The following is a 16,091-nucleotide window of genomic DNA, read 5'->3' on the forward strand; positions in this document are numbered from 1 at the left end:
CCTCTTAACCATGGTGAAAAACCCATCAAGCATTTGGATATTAAGGGCTGCCCCTGTGTTCTTAAGGGACCCTCAGCCTCAGACACTGCCTTCTTTCAGGAAAAGATGCTCCCCTAACACGCAAGTCCAGTGGCTTTAAGAGTCATTATGAAAATTTCACACAAACAAAAAGGCACAAAGAGCATCCATGTACCCAAACCCAGCTTAAGAAATGAAACGTTACTGATACAATTTAAGCCACCTTTGTCCTTTTGGTCCCATCCTTCCATCCTGGCTTCCCCCAGCAGTAACCACTCAGTCATTGACAAGCAGTTTCTCGTATGTTCCAGTGATGTGTGCATCCCTCTTTGGAATTACTTAACCTTTTTGAACTTCAGTGTATTCATCGGTAAAAGGGGGCTACTGACAGGATGAAGGAAAATGATTTATGAGAAATATTTGGCTGTTGGTCCTATGGAAAGGAAAAAGTCAGCAGAAAAAATGGGTCAAATGTAAGACCCTTTCCAGCCTGGCCCCAACTTGCCCCGACAGCCTCCTCTCCTCTTGTAGCGATGTTCCCTCCTCTCCTCTCTGCAGCAGTGTTCCCCAGATATGCCACCTGTGTCCATGCCTCTGGGCCAATGTGGATGCTGTGCTTACTTGCCTGCAATGCTGGTCTCCTGTCACCATCTTCCTTTAACACTGGGTTCCACTGTCCCCAACTCTGACGGGGCCCAGGTGCAGTGACTCCTTGGTGCTCCCAAGGCCTGATACCTCTGTCTGAGCACTTGCCATATGGCTGTGATGTTCCTGGTATGTCTCCCTGGCTTTTTCTCTGAGCTGCTTATGCAGCAAGGCAGGGACGGGGTCTTCTCCAGCCAGTGGCCTGGCCTATTGCCTTCTGGCGCATGGCAGGACCATATGCAGTGAATGAATGAATTCCATTAAGAACATTCGTGATTCATAGGAGGAGGTCAAAATATCAACATTAACAGGAGTTTGGAAGAAGTTGATTTCCACCCTCATGAATGACTTCAAGGGTTCAGGTGCATGAGTGAATGACAGTTCCATCAACAAACTACAACTTTCTGCCCTAGTTAACACAGGGCATCTCCATGTCCCCAGTTCTCCCTATGGGCATTTTTCTCTTTGAAGTGCCAAATCTTTTCTGTTCTAGAAGCACAAAACTACAAGTTCTCTCCCAACTCTTCAAATGAGGTTGGAACAAACAGAATGGGGGCATGAACTTTTTTCCCCATAACTTCAATAAACAACAGTTTTAGCCTCAGTAGGTTTTATGCAAGCCTTCAACATCTTTTTCTAGGTATCTTGACAGTCATGTTCTTTTTCTTCTTGCAGCCTATGGAAATTCCTAGAGACAGAGAAATGTGCAAACCTGTTCATCTTGCCAAGAAAAATCCGCTTTTCTGCCACAGAAACAAAATATTGGGAAAGAGTCTTGTGGTGAAACACCCATTGTTCTCTGCTAAAACGTTTGTTTGCTACTGTGTAGACTCAGCTTTAGTCATGGAATTCTAGAGGATGTATCTCACAAGTGGGATCAAGAACAAGCCCAACAGTAATCTGCACCATAAGCTGATTTGATACCATGGCACTGACAATGGGCACACAGGGAACGGGAAGTGGGAATGAGAGCAAGGGTTGGGTTGTGTTCGTGGAACACACAGGTATTTTTTTTTTTTAACTTTCTCTTTCTAAAATATTTCATTTTTATGGAGGTGAAATTTATATAAGATGAAATTAACCATTTTAAAGTAAACAATTCTGTGGCAACTAGACATCATGATGTGCAACCAGCATCTCTGTCTAGTTCCAAATGTTTTTGTCACCCCAAAAGCAAGACCCATAACCATTATGCAAGTGTTCCTATTTCCCCCTCCTCCCAGCTCCTGGAAACCCACCAATCTACTTTGTTGCTATGGATTTACCTATTCTGGATATTTCATATAAATGGAATCATATAGTATGTGACCTTTTGTGTCTCTCTTCTTTCACTAGTATGTTTTCAAGGTTCCTCCATGGTGTAGTGTGCATCAGTACTTCATTCTTTTTATGGCTGAATAATATTCCATTGTCAGGATGTACTGCATTTTGTTCATTCATTCATCCGTCAGTGGTCATTTGGGCTGGTTCCACCCTTCAACTATTGTGAATATTGTGCTGCTATGAACTTGCGTACACATGTATTTATTTGAATACCTATTTTCAATTTTTTAAGGTATGTACCTAGGAGTGGATTTACTAGTCATATGGTGATTCTATGTTTAACTTTTTGAAGAACTGCAATACTATTCTCCACATGGCTGAACCATTTTGTATTTCCATCAGGAATGTATGAGCACAGGTCAGATTTTTTGGGAGTCACATTTTAAAGTGGCACAAGACCCTTCTAGAGGGCTCTGTTCCATGCACACAAAAACTCATAGTCTCCATGTGAAGACACAAATTTTGCACAAACATGCAGGCAGAGAGAGGAGAGAAAGTGGACCCACCCTCAGTAGACAAGTTGAAGGATGGTTCAGAGAAGCAGTGGACTTCACCCATCATCTTGCTGCGCTCTCCATAGCTAAGCAAGGGGCAGACTGGAGATTCCACTGGCTACTTTGTCTTATTTTCACTTCTTTCCAGTTAGTCCCCACTACTCTGTCCTTTCCACAGGACTGTAGGGTTATGGTGACTTTCCTACCCCTAGCCAGGTTCCAGTGGTGGGGGACTCCGTGAATATATCTAGTGTTCAGAGCTCCCAGATTTGTGCAGACTGAACTCTACACATGCTACTTGTCAACATCTGTGAGCCAGAAATAGGAGGAACACCTTTAAAAAGAAACCTGCAAACACAAAGTTATTCATAGACACTCTTGAAGGGCAAAGCAGGGCCACCACCAGAGCCCCATGCAATTAGACTCATCAGAGGGAAAGGGCATAACACTGGCTTTTTTCTTAAAACCACCTGGAAGGAGCTGAGACCTATACTAAATTTATATAGAAGTATTATTTGATTGGAAGAAACAAAAAATGCATTGTATTATAATCTGTCTTCCCTTGCAGTCTGGTAGCTTAACTGTCAGCAATTTTGGAGGAAAGGCCTTCCCAACAGGGGACTGGGAACCCCTAGGCAATGTCTTTCCTACGAGACATGGCTCTCTATGGTTGAATAAGGGGCTGAAGGAGGAAATAGACAACAGGGGTCAGAGAGCAAGGCCAGAGGAGGCCTTTGAGAAAAGAGAGTTGTGCCCCCTTTTCAGTGAGTGTGGTGCCTCCGGAGGCTGGCAAGAAGAGGAGAAGGTGAAGGGTTTGAGCACTGAGAGAATGATGTTTCTGGTGGGGCTTTGCCAGAAGGGGGCTCATCACACGTGAGTTTTTGCACTCGTAAGCCTAAGGGGCACAATGGGTTTTGAAATCCCAACATATCCAACTAAGAACAGGAAGCCCTGGGATTCAGCACAGACTTGAGTCCCCCATTGGATGCAATGTTTCTTACTAAGCGGAAAGAACTTGTTTTCACTCCCTGCCAATGAGTAAAGAGTGAAGAGCTAGATTTTTCTTTGAAGGTGGTGGATCATGACCCCTCCTTGAGACTAAGCAGAGAAGCAGTGATGTTACCATGGAGAGGAGTGAGCCCCTCACCCACCCCAGGTGAGAGGTCTTATCCTGACTTTTTAGTCATAATCCAGTGTGATATTTTGCAGGGTTAGTGGATGCAGTAGGTTAAATGGTGGCTCCCAAAAAGATATGTCCATGTCCTTACCCCCAGAACGTGCAAATATGGCCCGATTTGTATAAAGGGTCTTTGCAGAGGTAATTAAGGATGTTGAGATGAGAGCATCCTGAACTACCCAGGTGGGCCCTAAATCTAATGACAAGCATCCTGATAAGAGACACGGAGGGGGACAGTCACAAAGAGGAGGCGGCAGTGTGACCACTGAGGCAGAGACTGGAGTTAAGCAGCCCCAAGCCAAGGAACACCTGGAGCCACTGGAAGCTGAAAGAGGTGAGGAAGAGGTCTCCCCGAGAGCCTTCAGAGGGAGCCTGGCCCTGCAGACACCTTGATGTGGGGCTTCTGGCTGCCAGGACTATAGAGAATACATTTCTGTGGTTTTAGGCCACTCTGTTCCTGACACTTTGTTGCTGCAGCTCTAGAAAACTAATGCAGAGGGGTTGCCCAGAGAGACGAAATGACTGGAGAGAGAGAGAATCTGGTCGTCTAGAAAACTGAGTTCAGCCCCTGGACGTGCTGCTGGGGTCTGAGGTGAACTTTCCTGAACGTTGTGCTAGTGGAGTCTCTTCCCTCTTGCGTTCCTCATACATTAACTTCTCATGGCAGAGATCGGAGCTCATGGTTCACCTGAGGACACTACTAAGGACCAAGGAAGTTCGATCAGATCCTCACATCTATTTGAAATAGTGGTAGTAATAATGACCACACTCTATAGAATGTTTAACATGTGCTGAGTATGTCACATAGATTATCTCATTTAATCCTCAAAACAATCCTACATGGTTGCTATTCTCATCCCCATCTTACAGATCAGGAAACTGAGGCTCTGGGAGGTCATGTAATCTGCTCAAGGTCCTTTGGCAAATGCTGATGGAGCCAGACCTTGACCCCAGGTTTGCCTGTGCTTGAGCCACAGTATTACAAAAGGCTCAAGCCCCACAGAGATAGTCGGGCCAGCAGCCCGTAGCACCCAGCTGTCAGATGAGAAGGGATGTATTTATTTATGTATGTATTTTACTAGCAGCACTGGCATTAGAGTTTCTTTGTCAGTGAGGGTTGGAGTGATGGGTTGATTGAAATGAAGGTTGCTGAGATGACCTGGTGGGTCCTGCTAACAGCAGATGGATGTCAAAACATTTGCATTCAGGGGGAGATAAAGTCAAAACTGGGACAAATCAACTTTCTCTCAGCTCCAGGGCTCTGAGGTCCTTTCCTGGCTCTCAGCCTTGTTGGGAAAAGAGAAGAACCCCCTGCCACATGGTCTCTCTGGTGTGAGAAGCTGACAGTCCACTGCTGAGCTTTCCCTGCTTTGCCACAAACACAGGGCCCCTCCCCACACAACTCCCTCTCCTGCCGAAATGGGAAGAGAGGACACTGGCTGTTAAGAAAAGCTCTGGTGTGCTCCTGTCCTGGGGCAAACTCAGTTTCTGGAGTCCCCTCTTATAGGGCTAAACCCAGGTGGGCTCTGACTGTTGGGGGTCCCTGTGCCTCTCACAGTCATGTTTTCAGAGTTTTGGGAGATCTGGGCTGGTTTCCCTCTTGCCATGGTTCATGCTGGGGTGTGGCCAACATGGCAGCATCTCCCCTGCCATCCCAGATTTCAGGTTGGAGGGAGTTCAGCTTCAGACAGACAATCCACAGGCCTGCAGATTTCCTCCCATGCAGACCTCAGTGCAAGATAAAGTCAGGCAAGGCTGTGCCACAGCACAACAGCATAATAAATCCCCCTCGGGCCTCCTCCCAGACTTATTGTTCTATTGCAGTTGTTTTGAATATGATCAAAAGGAAGGAAGAGACTGTGCTATCAGACTGAGGAAGAAGGATGCTCTCCTGACCGCTCCTGTTGCCCTTGGCCACCTTATTTTAAATATGAGGAAACCAAAGGGCAACGTGCAGCCTAACCCCATCCACATCATGAGGAGTGACGAGCTGCAGCCGAGGCCCCATGGAGATTTGGTGAGGCAGCAACCCCTGTGCAAACTCGCTGACAGCTACCTTAGACGTCCAGCCCTGTCCTTTTACACGCCATGGGGGGCTGGGAGGCCCAAGCACAGGGTCAGCAGCACTTTGAGGCTGGAGCCGGAAGTAGGCCCTGGAGCAGCTGAGGTAGCTGTTGTTAACCCCTTGGACTGAGAACTAAGGCTGTAAGGCCACAACTATTGGAAATAATGGGCCAGAACAGGAACTCCCCAAGCTCAACTGGCCCGGTGCCCACTTCTCAAGATAGTGAATGGCTCAAGTTCTTTGGAAATGTTGTCAATGTCAGGGCTTTCGCCTTGCCTATTTCCAGCCCAGGTTCAGGCACAGGCATGCGGTGGGGTGTGACATCGGCCACCACTGCTGGATTCCTGCAAGGAACTAGAGCAGAAAGCAGCGACTTGCCTTAGCCTTCAAAGGTAGAAAGGGCGGAGCCGAGTGTTCCTCTTCACAGACTGGCAGGCTCACACAGTCCTCTGCCCTCACGGAGGGACATCTGCCCTGCCCAATGCCCAGATGCTGATTCGCCAGGTGCCTGGCTGCCGCAGCCCGGTCACCTTTGTCTGGGCTGGAAGGCCATGTCTGAGCCATCAAAGGAGCCTCAATGGGAGAGGACGTCAATGTGCTTCCTCAACCAGAAAGGTGGTTTGAGTTTGGCCAAAGCAGCCCAACCAAATAAGTAAAAGCCTGTCAATGGAAAGTTGGGGGCTGCTGGGAGATCGCACGACAACAAAATGAGAACCATTATCAGTCTCATCCCAGCCTGAAGGAGGGAGAGCCTTTGAAGCCACAGACAGGCCGAACAGAACTTTCCACCTGAGAGACGCTGGAGATGGGAGGTCAGGCTGCACTCAGCCCCCACGAAAACTGATCAAAGCCTGCTGCAGAAGGGAGGGGGCACACAGCTGCAGCTCCGACTCCCCCCACGGCCTGCCCGGGACTTTCTGAAGGCAGCAGGGCTGCCTTTGCAGGGGCCTGTGGGAAAACCCAACACAGATGCACATTGCAGCCAAACCCCCGAGCACTGCTGGGAGAGGGAAAAATAAACCCCTCAATAGTCCTGAAAAGAAAAGGGAGGGAATCAAAGCACACAAAAAAAATGCAAAGACCACCCACCTGATGAGTGCCCACCTTTTGGAAACAAATAACTCCTGGCTTCCAAGGTGCACTTCTAAAAGAGCAGACGGACTGAACACTGCCTCAAAGCTGCATGCACCAGGGGATTTGTGGGAAGCTGTGGCCCCTTCTAAGCATTGGAAGCTTAATTTAAAGTGTGTTGGCCTCTGTGGTGCCTATTCAAGGGCTCCCTTGCATCCGCTGTCCTCCCTGGGAACCCGGGAGACAAGAATCCTCATTTAGAAAAGCACAGGATCCTGTGTGGACTCCTTTATCGTGGTTCTCTCAGACAGGACAGCCATATCTGCCAGGGAACATTCTAGGGGGCATCTTTCAGGCTAGATCCAGGGTGATGTGGGCCCCTGCGAGCGCACCTTGGAAGGCTGTGTTGGTTCTGCCTGGACAGGTCCCTCTGGGACAGCCTCAGCCTACCCTGCCTGGCCTCACCCCTCCTCCCTCTGACCTGAAGCTCCTTTGGAGGACTGACACTTCATGGAGTCTGCAGTTTGATCTTTTCTGAAGTGGAGACAACAAAGCAAAGCCACTTCCACTGCGTGCTCTCTCAAAAGAATAGGAAAGCTCTTCTCTCCTCCTTGGGAATGGGTTTGGAGGGAGGGTGGAGGGCGTAATGATGGGCAGGCCTTGGAGGTATTTTGGTGGAGGAGGGTGTGTGTGGAGGAAATGAGCCCCCCAGGAACACAGGAGAAATTGACATGAGAACATTTCAGAAGCACTGGTTTAACCGGCTGACATTCTTTCCAAAATGGATGGACAAGCCTTTAGGAGTAGACAGAGGGCCTCAGGGAGGAGAAACAGAGCTGAGGAAGAGGCATCTCCCTTCCCCCTCCTCCAGAGGCTGATGCTAGAGAGAAGGTGGCAAGGCCTCACTGAGCGCCTACCCACCACTCACTAGATTTCTATCTTTTTATTATCTTACCCTGGGAGATGAATGGGGTTATCTCCGTTTTCCAGGTGACAAACAGAGATTCAGAGACGTGAGGAGAGGCTCTCCAAGGACCCGTATGGAAGTGTCAGCTGGAATTCAACCCTCAGGCAGCCTGGCTCCAAAGTTCACAACCTTTCTTACTTGTTTCAGCCCTGCCCTGCCTCTCAGGGCTAAGAAGATGTTAGTAGATGTTCCATAAATATTTATTAAATTGAACTGAACTCAGCAGCTGAACACACGTAGGCCTCTTCCACCCTGACCAAGAGGAATCCTTTGAGGGTCTGCAGTATGGAAAGAAATTCTCTGAGGCGCTAAATAAAATCCTGCTCTGAGGTGCAAGGAGGACTTTTTTGAAATTAATAGCTAATAAAGTTTATGCAGACCCCAAAAGGAAAAACAGAAAGGAATTGGAACCATTTTAAAAACAGAGTCCGTAGATAATAAAACTTCACGGTGGTGTTGTTGTCTTTCATCAAGAAGCACAAAGTGCTCACAGGCTTTAATTACATCTTCATCCCTACGGCCCCTTCTGAAGTTGGTAGATGCACGTTAATAGTACCTTTCGTTTTAGGCATGGACACATTCCAGTACCAGAAGCTTTAGCAATTCTCCCCAGGGCAAGCAGAGTACAGAGCCAGATCGGGGCACAATGACTCTCCAGGCCGGCATTCCATGCTACCTCCAGTTGTATTTCCTGACTCCGCAGCTGAAACCAAGGACTTCATTGACATATTTAGGGATGGGGGATCTGAAGGTCTAGGAAAGAAGGTGGGCAAAACCAAGGAATTAGGCCTCCACTTTGGCCTGCACACCATATAAATCCCCTCTTTGTTCACCCATATGCACATTCTTTAATTTAGGCATGGTTTTCATTTGTGTACATCAATGAGTTTGCTCAGTCACAAGGGTGCCGAAGCCTAAGCCGGACCACTCACTTTAGGTAATGCCACAGCAGACAATCAGTACCTCTGATCATGAAGACTGGAAAAAGGTGTCTGGGCTGGGCCCATCCGTGATGCTTGGGAGGGAAACTCTCCCAGTGGACTCTGGGGCTGGGATGTGGAAGCTCAGACAGCTAGAGATGGGAAAGGGAACTTAAATTGCAAAGGAGTAATCCTGTTTTTTTTGTTGTTTTTTGTTTTTTGTTTTTTTTTTTGCTAGTTCATTTTCAATCATTCATTTCCTGGCTTAAAAAATAATTAATAGTAATAATCGCATATGGCTTTTTAATGGCTCTCCATTGCCAAATACTATTTAAGCACAAATTTCTTCACTAGACACTGGAGCCCAGTCTACACACTTGATGGTGTGGCTCCATCTGGGAACCCAGTCTCGTTTCTTGTTCTTAATTTCTGTACAGTTATTCCTAATTTGTGAACTGCAGACCTGCAAGAGGCCAGGGCGTTTCAGCAAGGGGTCCATAACTCTTAGTGCCACACCAAACATGGGCAGCAGCTGAAATCGATAGTATGTAAAACTCAGGTGAATTTGAAAGGCCGTTAAATTCTTAGCAGCTCTTTGTCATTACGTGTTTTCTTGGGTACAAAGTTTGACAACTGTTACAAGAAGGGGCCTGCATTGTGATAAAGGTTTTCAACCTGGGATCCACGGAACCCCTCAGAGATTCCCTGAAGTATAGATGGAGGGAGCACGAGTATGGAGCAGGAGCAGATGGGGACACCCCATCCCCGCACACACACAGCTAACTCATCCCTGTAACCAGAGAGACTGTTTTGATCAGTTTTGTACACTGGGCTTTCTAGTAAGATTCTATTTGAAGAAAGGACTCTGCCACAGAGGTGAGTGGGGTAGAGTTTGCAAGCAATGGCTGCAGACAAAGTACATGTATTTCTAGCCAGTCCCTTGCCACAGTTCAGGGGGGCACAGTGAGAAATCTGTCAGCTGCCCCCTCTGTCCAGATCCACACAGTAAGAACTCTGGGTTTGTGAGTGTCTTAGATGCATTAAGTCCCATCTGGCTCTTAGAAATAGCAAGTGAGCTTGTAGATTAACCAATCTTTTTTTTTTTTTTTTTTTTTTTTGAGACGGAGTCTCGTTCTGTTGCCCAGGCTGGAGGGCAGCGGCATGATCTCGGCTCACTGCAACATCTGCCTCCCTGGTTCAAGCAATTCCCCTGCCTCAGCCTTCCGAGTAGCTGGGATTACAGGCGTGCACCACCATGCCTGGCTAATTTTTCTGTATTTTTAATAGAGATGGGGTTTCACCATGTTGGCCAGACTGGTCTCGAACTCCCAACCTCAGGAGATCCGCCCGCCTCAGCCTCCCAAAGTGTTGGGATTTCAGGCGTGAGCGACCGCGCCCAGCCAGATTAGCCAATCTTATTGTCAATGCAAAGACAGTATCCACTTTGCATATGTACTGCTGAGGGAATCATTAGAACATTCACTGCTGCTGAGGGTCAGGTGGGGAATTCTTTATATACCAGCTTTTCTTGTGGGCCAAAATCCCTAGAGGGATAGTGGCCACTTGGGGTCCATTTTTATCTCCTTCAGTTTCTACCCAAATTTGTCTTTGCTTATGTGGCTGGGGCCTGCCACTCAGGCTTTCAGGACACAGTGTGCCCCCAGGCAGCCTGGGCCTAGAACAGTTGTAGTAATAAGAGGTGACAAAGCAGGACCTTGAGACAGAACTTCCAGAAATTCTTTAGCTGAGCCTCCATCCTCCTAGCCGGGTTTCAGACAGGGCGACACATAAAGAAATCTCCGAACAATCCAGAGCAGTGCACATTAGCAAGTGAAGCTCAGGCAGGAGATGGGAAGGAATGCCTTTGTCTCTGCTTTCCACCCCCATAGCTCATTCTCAAAAGCCACCTCCGCAACACTCAGGCTCGGGGTAAATGCTACAAAACGGTGGAAACCTCTGATGACCTCCTCTCTGTTGCATGAACGCCTGTTAGAGGTGAAGGAAAACAATGGCAAACAGACCCAGGCCTGTCACAGCTGTGCTGGGGCCAGCTGGAATGTGGCTGTGCGTGCGCGTGCATGTGCACGTGCACGCCGGTGCACACGTGGGAATATAAACATCCTTGGCTCCCCAGCTCCTGTGTGCTGGATCGTGCTGAGTGGGCGCAAAGTTCTGCGTGTGTCCGAGGCGGGGAGGGGCAGCACCAGCACACCTAAGCGCTCTCGTTTATACATTGAAAGGCGAGTGGGGGGACAAAGGAGAAGGTTTGGGAACGGCTGGCTGTGTGCCCTTGTATGTATATGGGCACATCTCATTGTTGATGTGTCTTGGGGGAAATTGAGGGAAATTTTGTGCTTGGGTATGTGTGCACGCATGGTAGGCGCCCACACTTAAGTATGCAGAGGGGGAAGCTGAAAGAAAGTTTCGAGATTCTGTGAACATTCTCAGTTAGAAAAAAATCTGGCAACTCCCCATACCACAGGTGGGTACACATTCAATGCTTGTGAAGTTCATTTCCTGTACTAGTTACCAGCCCTTGTTTATACAGGACACAAGATGTGATTGGTAGCAAAAGCTCTAGGTCTCCGGGGTGAGTTGAGGGAGAGTGTGTATGTGGAGGGGGTTGGGAGGGAGTGTGGGCATCACTGCCCAGGTGCTCTTGAAGTACACGTGAAATCAATTTTCAACATTAATCCGTAATTCCACCCATATATGTTCAGAGGGGAGAGAAAGTAGAGCTCTAATTTTAGAATGACCCCCTCCTTCATTGCTCCAGTGCCGTTTTAGCACCCAGTCCGCTCGGGCCAGTGGCAACTCGGGTGTCCTCGTGTGTGTTTATGGGTTTGAAACGCATCTGGCTTGTTCTGCTTTGAGCTTTACTTTGTGAGCCCAGCCCCAGGAAGTGTTTATGAGCTTTTTCATTTTGCTTTATTCTGGCTCGGCTTTGTTTCGTAGCACAGAAGGGTAGAGTTTGACATAAATACTCTGTTCTTTGTGTGAGGGCTTCAGATTGCAGAGGGTCCTAGGACTGGCATTCCATAGGAAAGTTGAGGAGTTTGACCCAACCCCATGATCACACACCTGTAAGCAAACATTCTGCACACCTCAATATGGGAAGAAACCACTCTCTAAACAAACTCCTGGGCACGTGACCTCCTCAGAGTCTACTTGCCAGTTTGTTCATCCAGATGGTGACCAGCTCACAATAGACACTCAGTGACTGCTAATTAACTCAGTGACTGCTAATTAACCATGGAATATTCCATTCCACTGCATTACCAAAGTGCCAGCATCACTTCTCAGCATAGCTCAGGACCTTGTCCAATCAGCTGTCCTGAACACCCACTTTGGTCCACGGTTCACGTTCATGTTATAGTCATGAGCCCCTGCTCTTCCGCCAGTCTAGACTCAAGGAAGCAGTGGCAGAAATCTCCTGGCTGTTGGGTTCCATGGAGCAGAGAGCCTGAACCCACCTGGAAACCAAGTCTAGACAAAACAGAGCTTTGAGGTTTACACCCGCAACCTTTGTGCTGTCGGAAGCAGAGGGTGCCAGGGGATCCACTAGACGCTCCCTGGGAAGCAGAAGCCAGAGGTGCCGTGCTATTTCTCCATCTGGCCAAGGGTTTAACCCTGCTGAAGACTATTTCTGAGGGGAGTCTCCATGATGAGGGGACCCAAAGATGCTGATGGGGTCGTTTCCCAGGCTCTGTTCTAGTCCAGTGCAGGGCTCCAGTTGTTGATGATGATGGAAGTTTGTTTTATACTTGGTCCCTGCTCAGTTGGAGTCCTCCGCCACCCTCTGGCAATTCGCAACCTCTAGTCACTTGGAGACCTCTGAACAATAGCAGGACTCTAAAGACTGGGACCCATGGCTCCTCGGTGAATTCTGAAACTGCTTTGAGGTGCTGCCTAAAGTTCAAGGAGAAGCTTACCAAGGAACGGGGACCTGGGGATAGCAATGGAAATAGAGACAGTGAGGTACAGGCCACTCGCTATCCTTTGTAGGAACTTTCAGCTCCTGTTAGCTAGAGACCGTTGCAGAGTCAACATTCTACGCAAGCCAGCGTGGCACCCTGCTGGTCTATGATTCTGTTCAAGGCCCAGACATAACCAGCCTTCATGGGCTTCCAGACCACTGAGATTGCAGCCTGGGGTGACCTCCTACCCTGGCTGGAAGGGTCTCCACCCCAGGCCTGGTCCTGCAGGAAATGGTTCCCGTGGGGAGAACTCCTACTGCTCCAAGGCAGCAGCTTCCTTGGTGTCATCAGTTTACCTGCCAGTCTCATCTCTGAGAGGGTACCAGTTTCTCTGGCTTCCCTGCCTGTCCCCAGAATGATCCCAACACTTTTTTAGCCCCTGAAAGCCTTGGAAGGGTGCCCACTTGCATTTCTAGTGAATAGCATTTCCACTGGAGGCCCTTCACCCAGGGTTCCCTACAAAGGGGTTTGCTTTTAGGGAAGGGCAAGGTGACCCTGCTTTGTCCTCCTGAAGCACCACCTGTGGCTCTCCATCACTGTGCCTGCCATGCAATCATAATCCTCCCCTTCCTGTCTCTGCCCCGCTAGCCTAGAAGCACCAGAAGGCAAGAGCTGTCTTATAGGCACACCGGGAAAATAGGGGGCCCTTGGTCCTGATTGAGTGAGGGCCTGGATAGGGCCAGAGGGCCTGGGTTCACCAGCCACTGGGCCTGGATAAAGGTGGTTTTCAAGGGGTGAGTGTAGTCTGGCCTGTCTGATTCTCATCCCCACTCCCTGATAGTGCTATATTTTTCACCTTGAAAATGAAGACACACTACCCTGAGCCCTTCACTGGGTTGTCAAGTGGTCATGTGGCACACGTAAGGGAGCATTGCTATGTTAAAGCTCCCCAGCTCCCTTCATTACAGCCATCCCATGGACAGAGGACCATGCTGTGACTCAGAGGCCCAGCTCTTCCTAGCTGTGCTGTTCCCTGAGTGAACTTCAGTGAGTTGCTTTATCTCAGTGACTGTTTCATCTGTGAAATGGGAGTGTCGGGTTGTCAGGGCAAGTACTTGGAACCTTCACTGAGTGGTATGGTTGTGGGCATTCCTTCTTATTGTCATTGCTTAAATAAGCATGAAGATACTTTCCTGAAGAATGATGTTTGGAAGGAAGGAACCTAGACTTTGTTATGGGGTGGGAATGGAGTAAATCCTAAATCTATCCCTTGTTAACAGGCTTGTAAGTGGAATTCTTGCCTAGCGAGATCTAGGATAGTTCTCTAGCTCAGGAGTCGGCAAATGTTTACTGTAAAGGGGCAGATAGTACTATTTTTGGCCTTGCAGGCCACAGGGTCTCTACCACAACTGCAAGGCAGCCATGGACAATACGTAAACAAATGGACATGGCCTTGTTCCAGGAGGACTTTATTTACATTGGGCTGCAGGCCGGATTTGACCAGTCGGCCATGGTTTGCTTACCCCTGCTTTAGCTTATGGGGGGGTGCCCCACAAGCACTTGGGAAATTAATTTGTTGAAGATGGGTGAGTAGAGGCCTCTGCTAGTCCAGGTCCTCGGTTTTAGTTCTGTTTACACAGGACCAGGTTCTGTGTTCTTGCCACTGAGTCACAGCTGCAAGACCCTCACCTCCCCCTAGCCCCACTCCCCCAGCTTTGAGTGATCCCAGGCTCCTTCAAGCCCACTGCTGAGTGGGGAGCAGTTTCTGTGCCTTCCAGGATCTGTCTTCCCTACTGCCACTCCCCATCCAGGGCCTTTTCCCTCCATCCTGAGTTTGTGGGACACGCAATTTGTAATCTCCTTAAAACTGAAGAAGCGAGGTCTCTGATTGATGTAGATTAAAATCAGCTGCAACCTATTAATGGCCCAGGGCCCAAGACAGATTTTAGGAAACAAAAACACTGGACCAAATTAGACTGAGCCGAACTCTGTCTCCAGGGAAGGGAGGTAGAGTAGGAGGCTGGGGGCGGGGGAGTGGCCATGTGGTTTTCATTACTTTGGATTCTCTTCCTGAAGCCAAGTCACCCAACACAAAGCGTATGGAGCACCAAGGCAGCGGCCAGCCTCTGGAGCCCGACTCTCCCTGGTAGAAGCCCTGGGTCCTGTTGGGGGGCTCTGGCTGGTTGTATGTCTGTAATTAACAGGTTTCAAAGTGGTTATTTTGGAAAAGAGAATTTCAGTGGCGCGTTAAAATCCTTTCATCAGCCATCAGCTGCCGTCCCAAGGCCTTCAGCAAGGCCTGAGCCACTTAAGGCTTCTGAGAGCTTTAAATTCCCAGGGTCCTGTTTGAGAATGTGGAGGCTTTTGCTATGGGTTTTATTGGGCTGATGGTTGCCATGATTTTCATTATGTTGTTTGGTTCCTGGGATCATAAAAATGTGTGCCTCTTCCTAGAGTACCTAGGATCGTTAAAAAGAAAAGGGGAAAAAAAAGCCCCTGCATTTGTAGCTGCTACATAGCATACAAACCATGGCTTCCTTGTGGGAAAAGGGCCAGCTCCGGCTCTGGGCTAGGGAAAATCATCAACCTGGAAGGGACAGGACAAGCAGCCACACCCAGTCTCCACCTCCCTCCCATCCAAGGACACTGAGGCCCAGAGAGATGCTCATCTAAAGCCGGCCTGGAATCCTGGTCCCACTCTCGGTCAGGTGCTCTTTCTCTTCCTGGTGACTTGAGGCTGTGAGTAGAGTTGGGAAAGGTAGAGGAGTCTGAATTCTGCTGGACTAGTGGGGACACCTCTAGGAGTGGAAGAAATGGTCAGGATTTACAGGCAGCATAAAGTGAAATGCTGAAGTGGACAGAGGAACGATCCGGGCCAGCCTGGGCATTCCCATGGCCTACAGGACAGAGAGGGTTACTGCAGCCTTCACTTGGCACCCACAGCCCTGAGACATGGAAAGAAGGGAAACAGGTACCAAATCCCACAAGCCTCAGAGATGATTTCTCACCGCTTTGAATATGAAACCTCTGAAATCTGGTCAAGCTCCCAGAATCACCCTAGGGGGTGACAGGAATTTTGGTTAAACCCGTATTATCTGATAAGTGGAATAGTAACCTGGCTTTACTTCCTATTTTGATGATGGCTACCTTCCAGAACCTTCTTTCATGGAAAACATGAAAAATATTCTGGGAGAATTGCTATTAAATAACCTCTGCTGCTTAAAAACAAGGCCAGACCAGCAGACCTTGCTCTCAGCAGGACACATGTAAGAACTAGTCTACAATAAAGAAGCTATTAAGGCGTGTTCAGAGAATTAGAGAGTGTTGGAGCTGGGAGGGAAATTGGAGTTCAGCTAGGCCAGGCTTTCATTTTACAGATAGGGAAACTGAGGCCTCAGGGCATATCCAAAGTGATCTAGGGGGCATAGGGAGTCCAGGATTTGCTTGACTATCCCATTCTTCATGAGGCCACTGTTCCCCTTTTGGGTTGATAT

General features: G+C 48.6%; 1 protein-coding gene across 16 annotated transcripts in view; it reads left to right on the plus strand.

The window, feature by feature from the left end:
* The window catches only part of RAD51B (RAD51 paralog B), a 799,436-nt gene that overhangs the window by 678,852 nt on the left and 104,493 nt on the right, over positions 1-16,091 (plus strand). For 3 of the 16 annotated variants that reach the window (XM_063715902.1, XM_063715900.1, XM_009249183.4), the window contains one exon: positions 1,339-1,971. The exons of the other annotated variants lie outside the window; for them this stretch is intronic. In XM_063715902.1, coding sequence (XP_063571972.1) covers positions 1,339-1,355 — 17 coding nt within the window. In that variant the 3' untranslated portion in view covers positions 1,356-1,971. Of the gene's footprint in view, positions 1-1,338; positions 1,972-16,091 lie in introns of those variants that run through there. 16 annotated transcript variants of the gene reach the window in all.

This window comes from Pongo abelii, chromosome 15 (assembly GCF_028885655.2).
Source record: "Pongo abelii isolate AG06213 chromosome 15, NHGRI_mPonAbe1-v2.0_pri, whole genome shotgun sequence".
In the NCBI taxonomy this organism is placed as follows: domain Eukaryota; kingdom Metazoa; phylum Chordata; class Mammalia; order Primates; family Hominidae; genus Pongo; species Pongo abelii.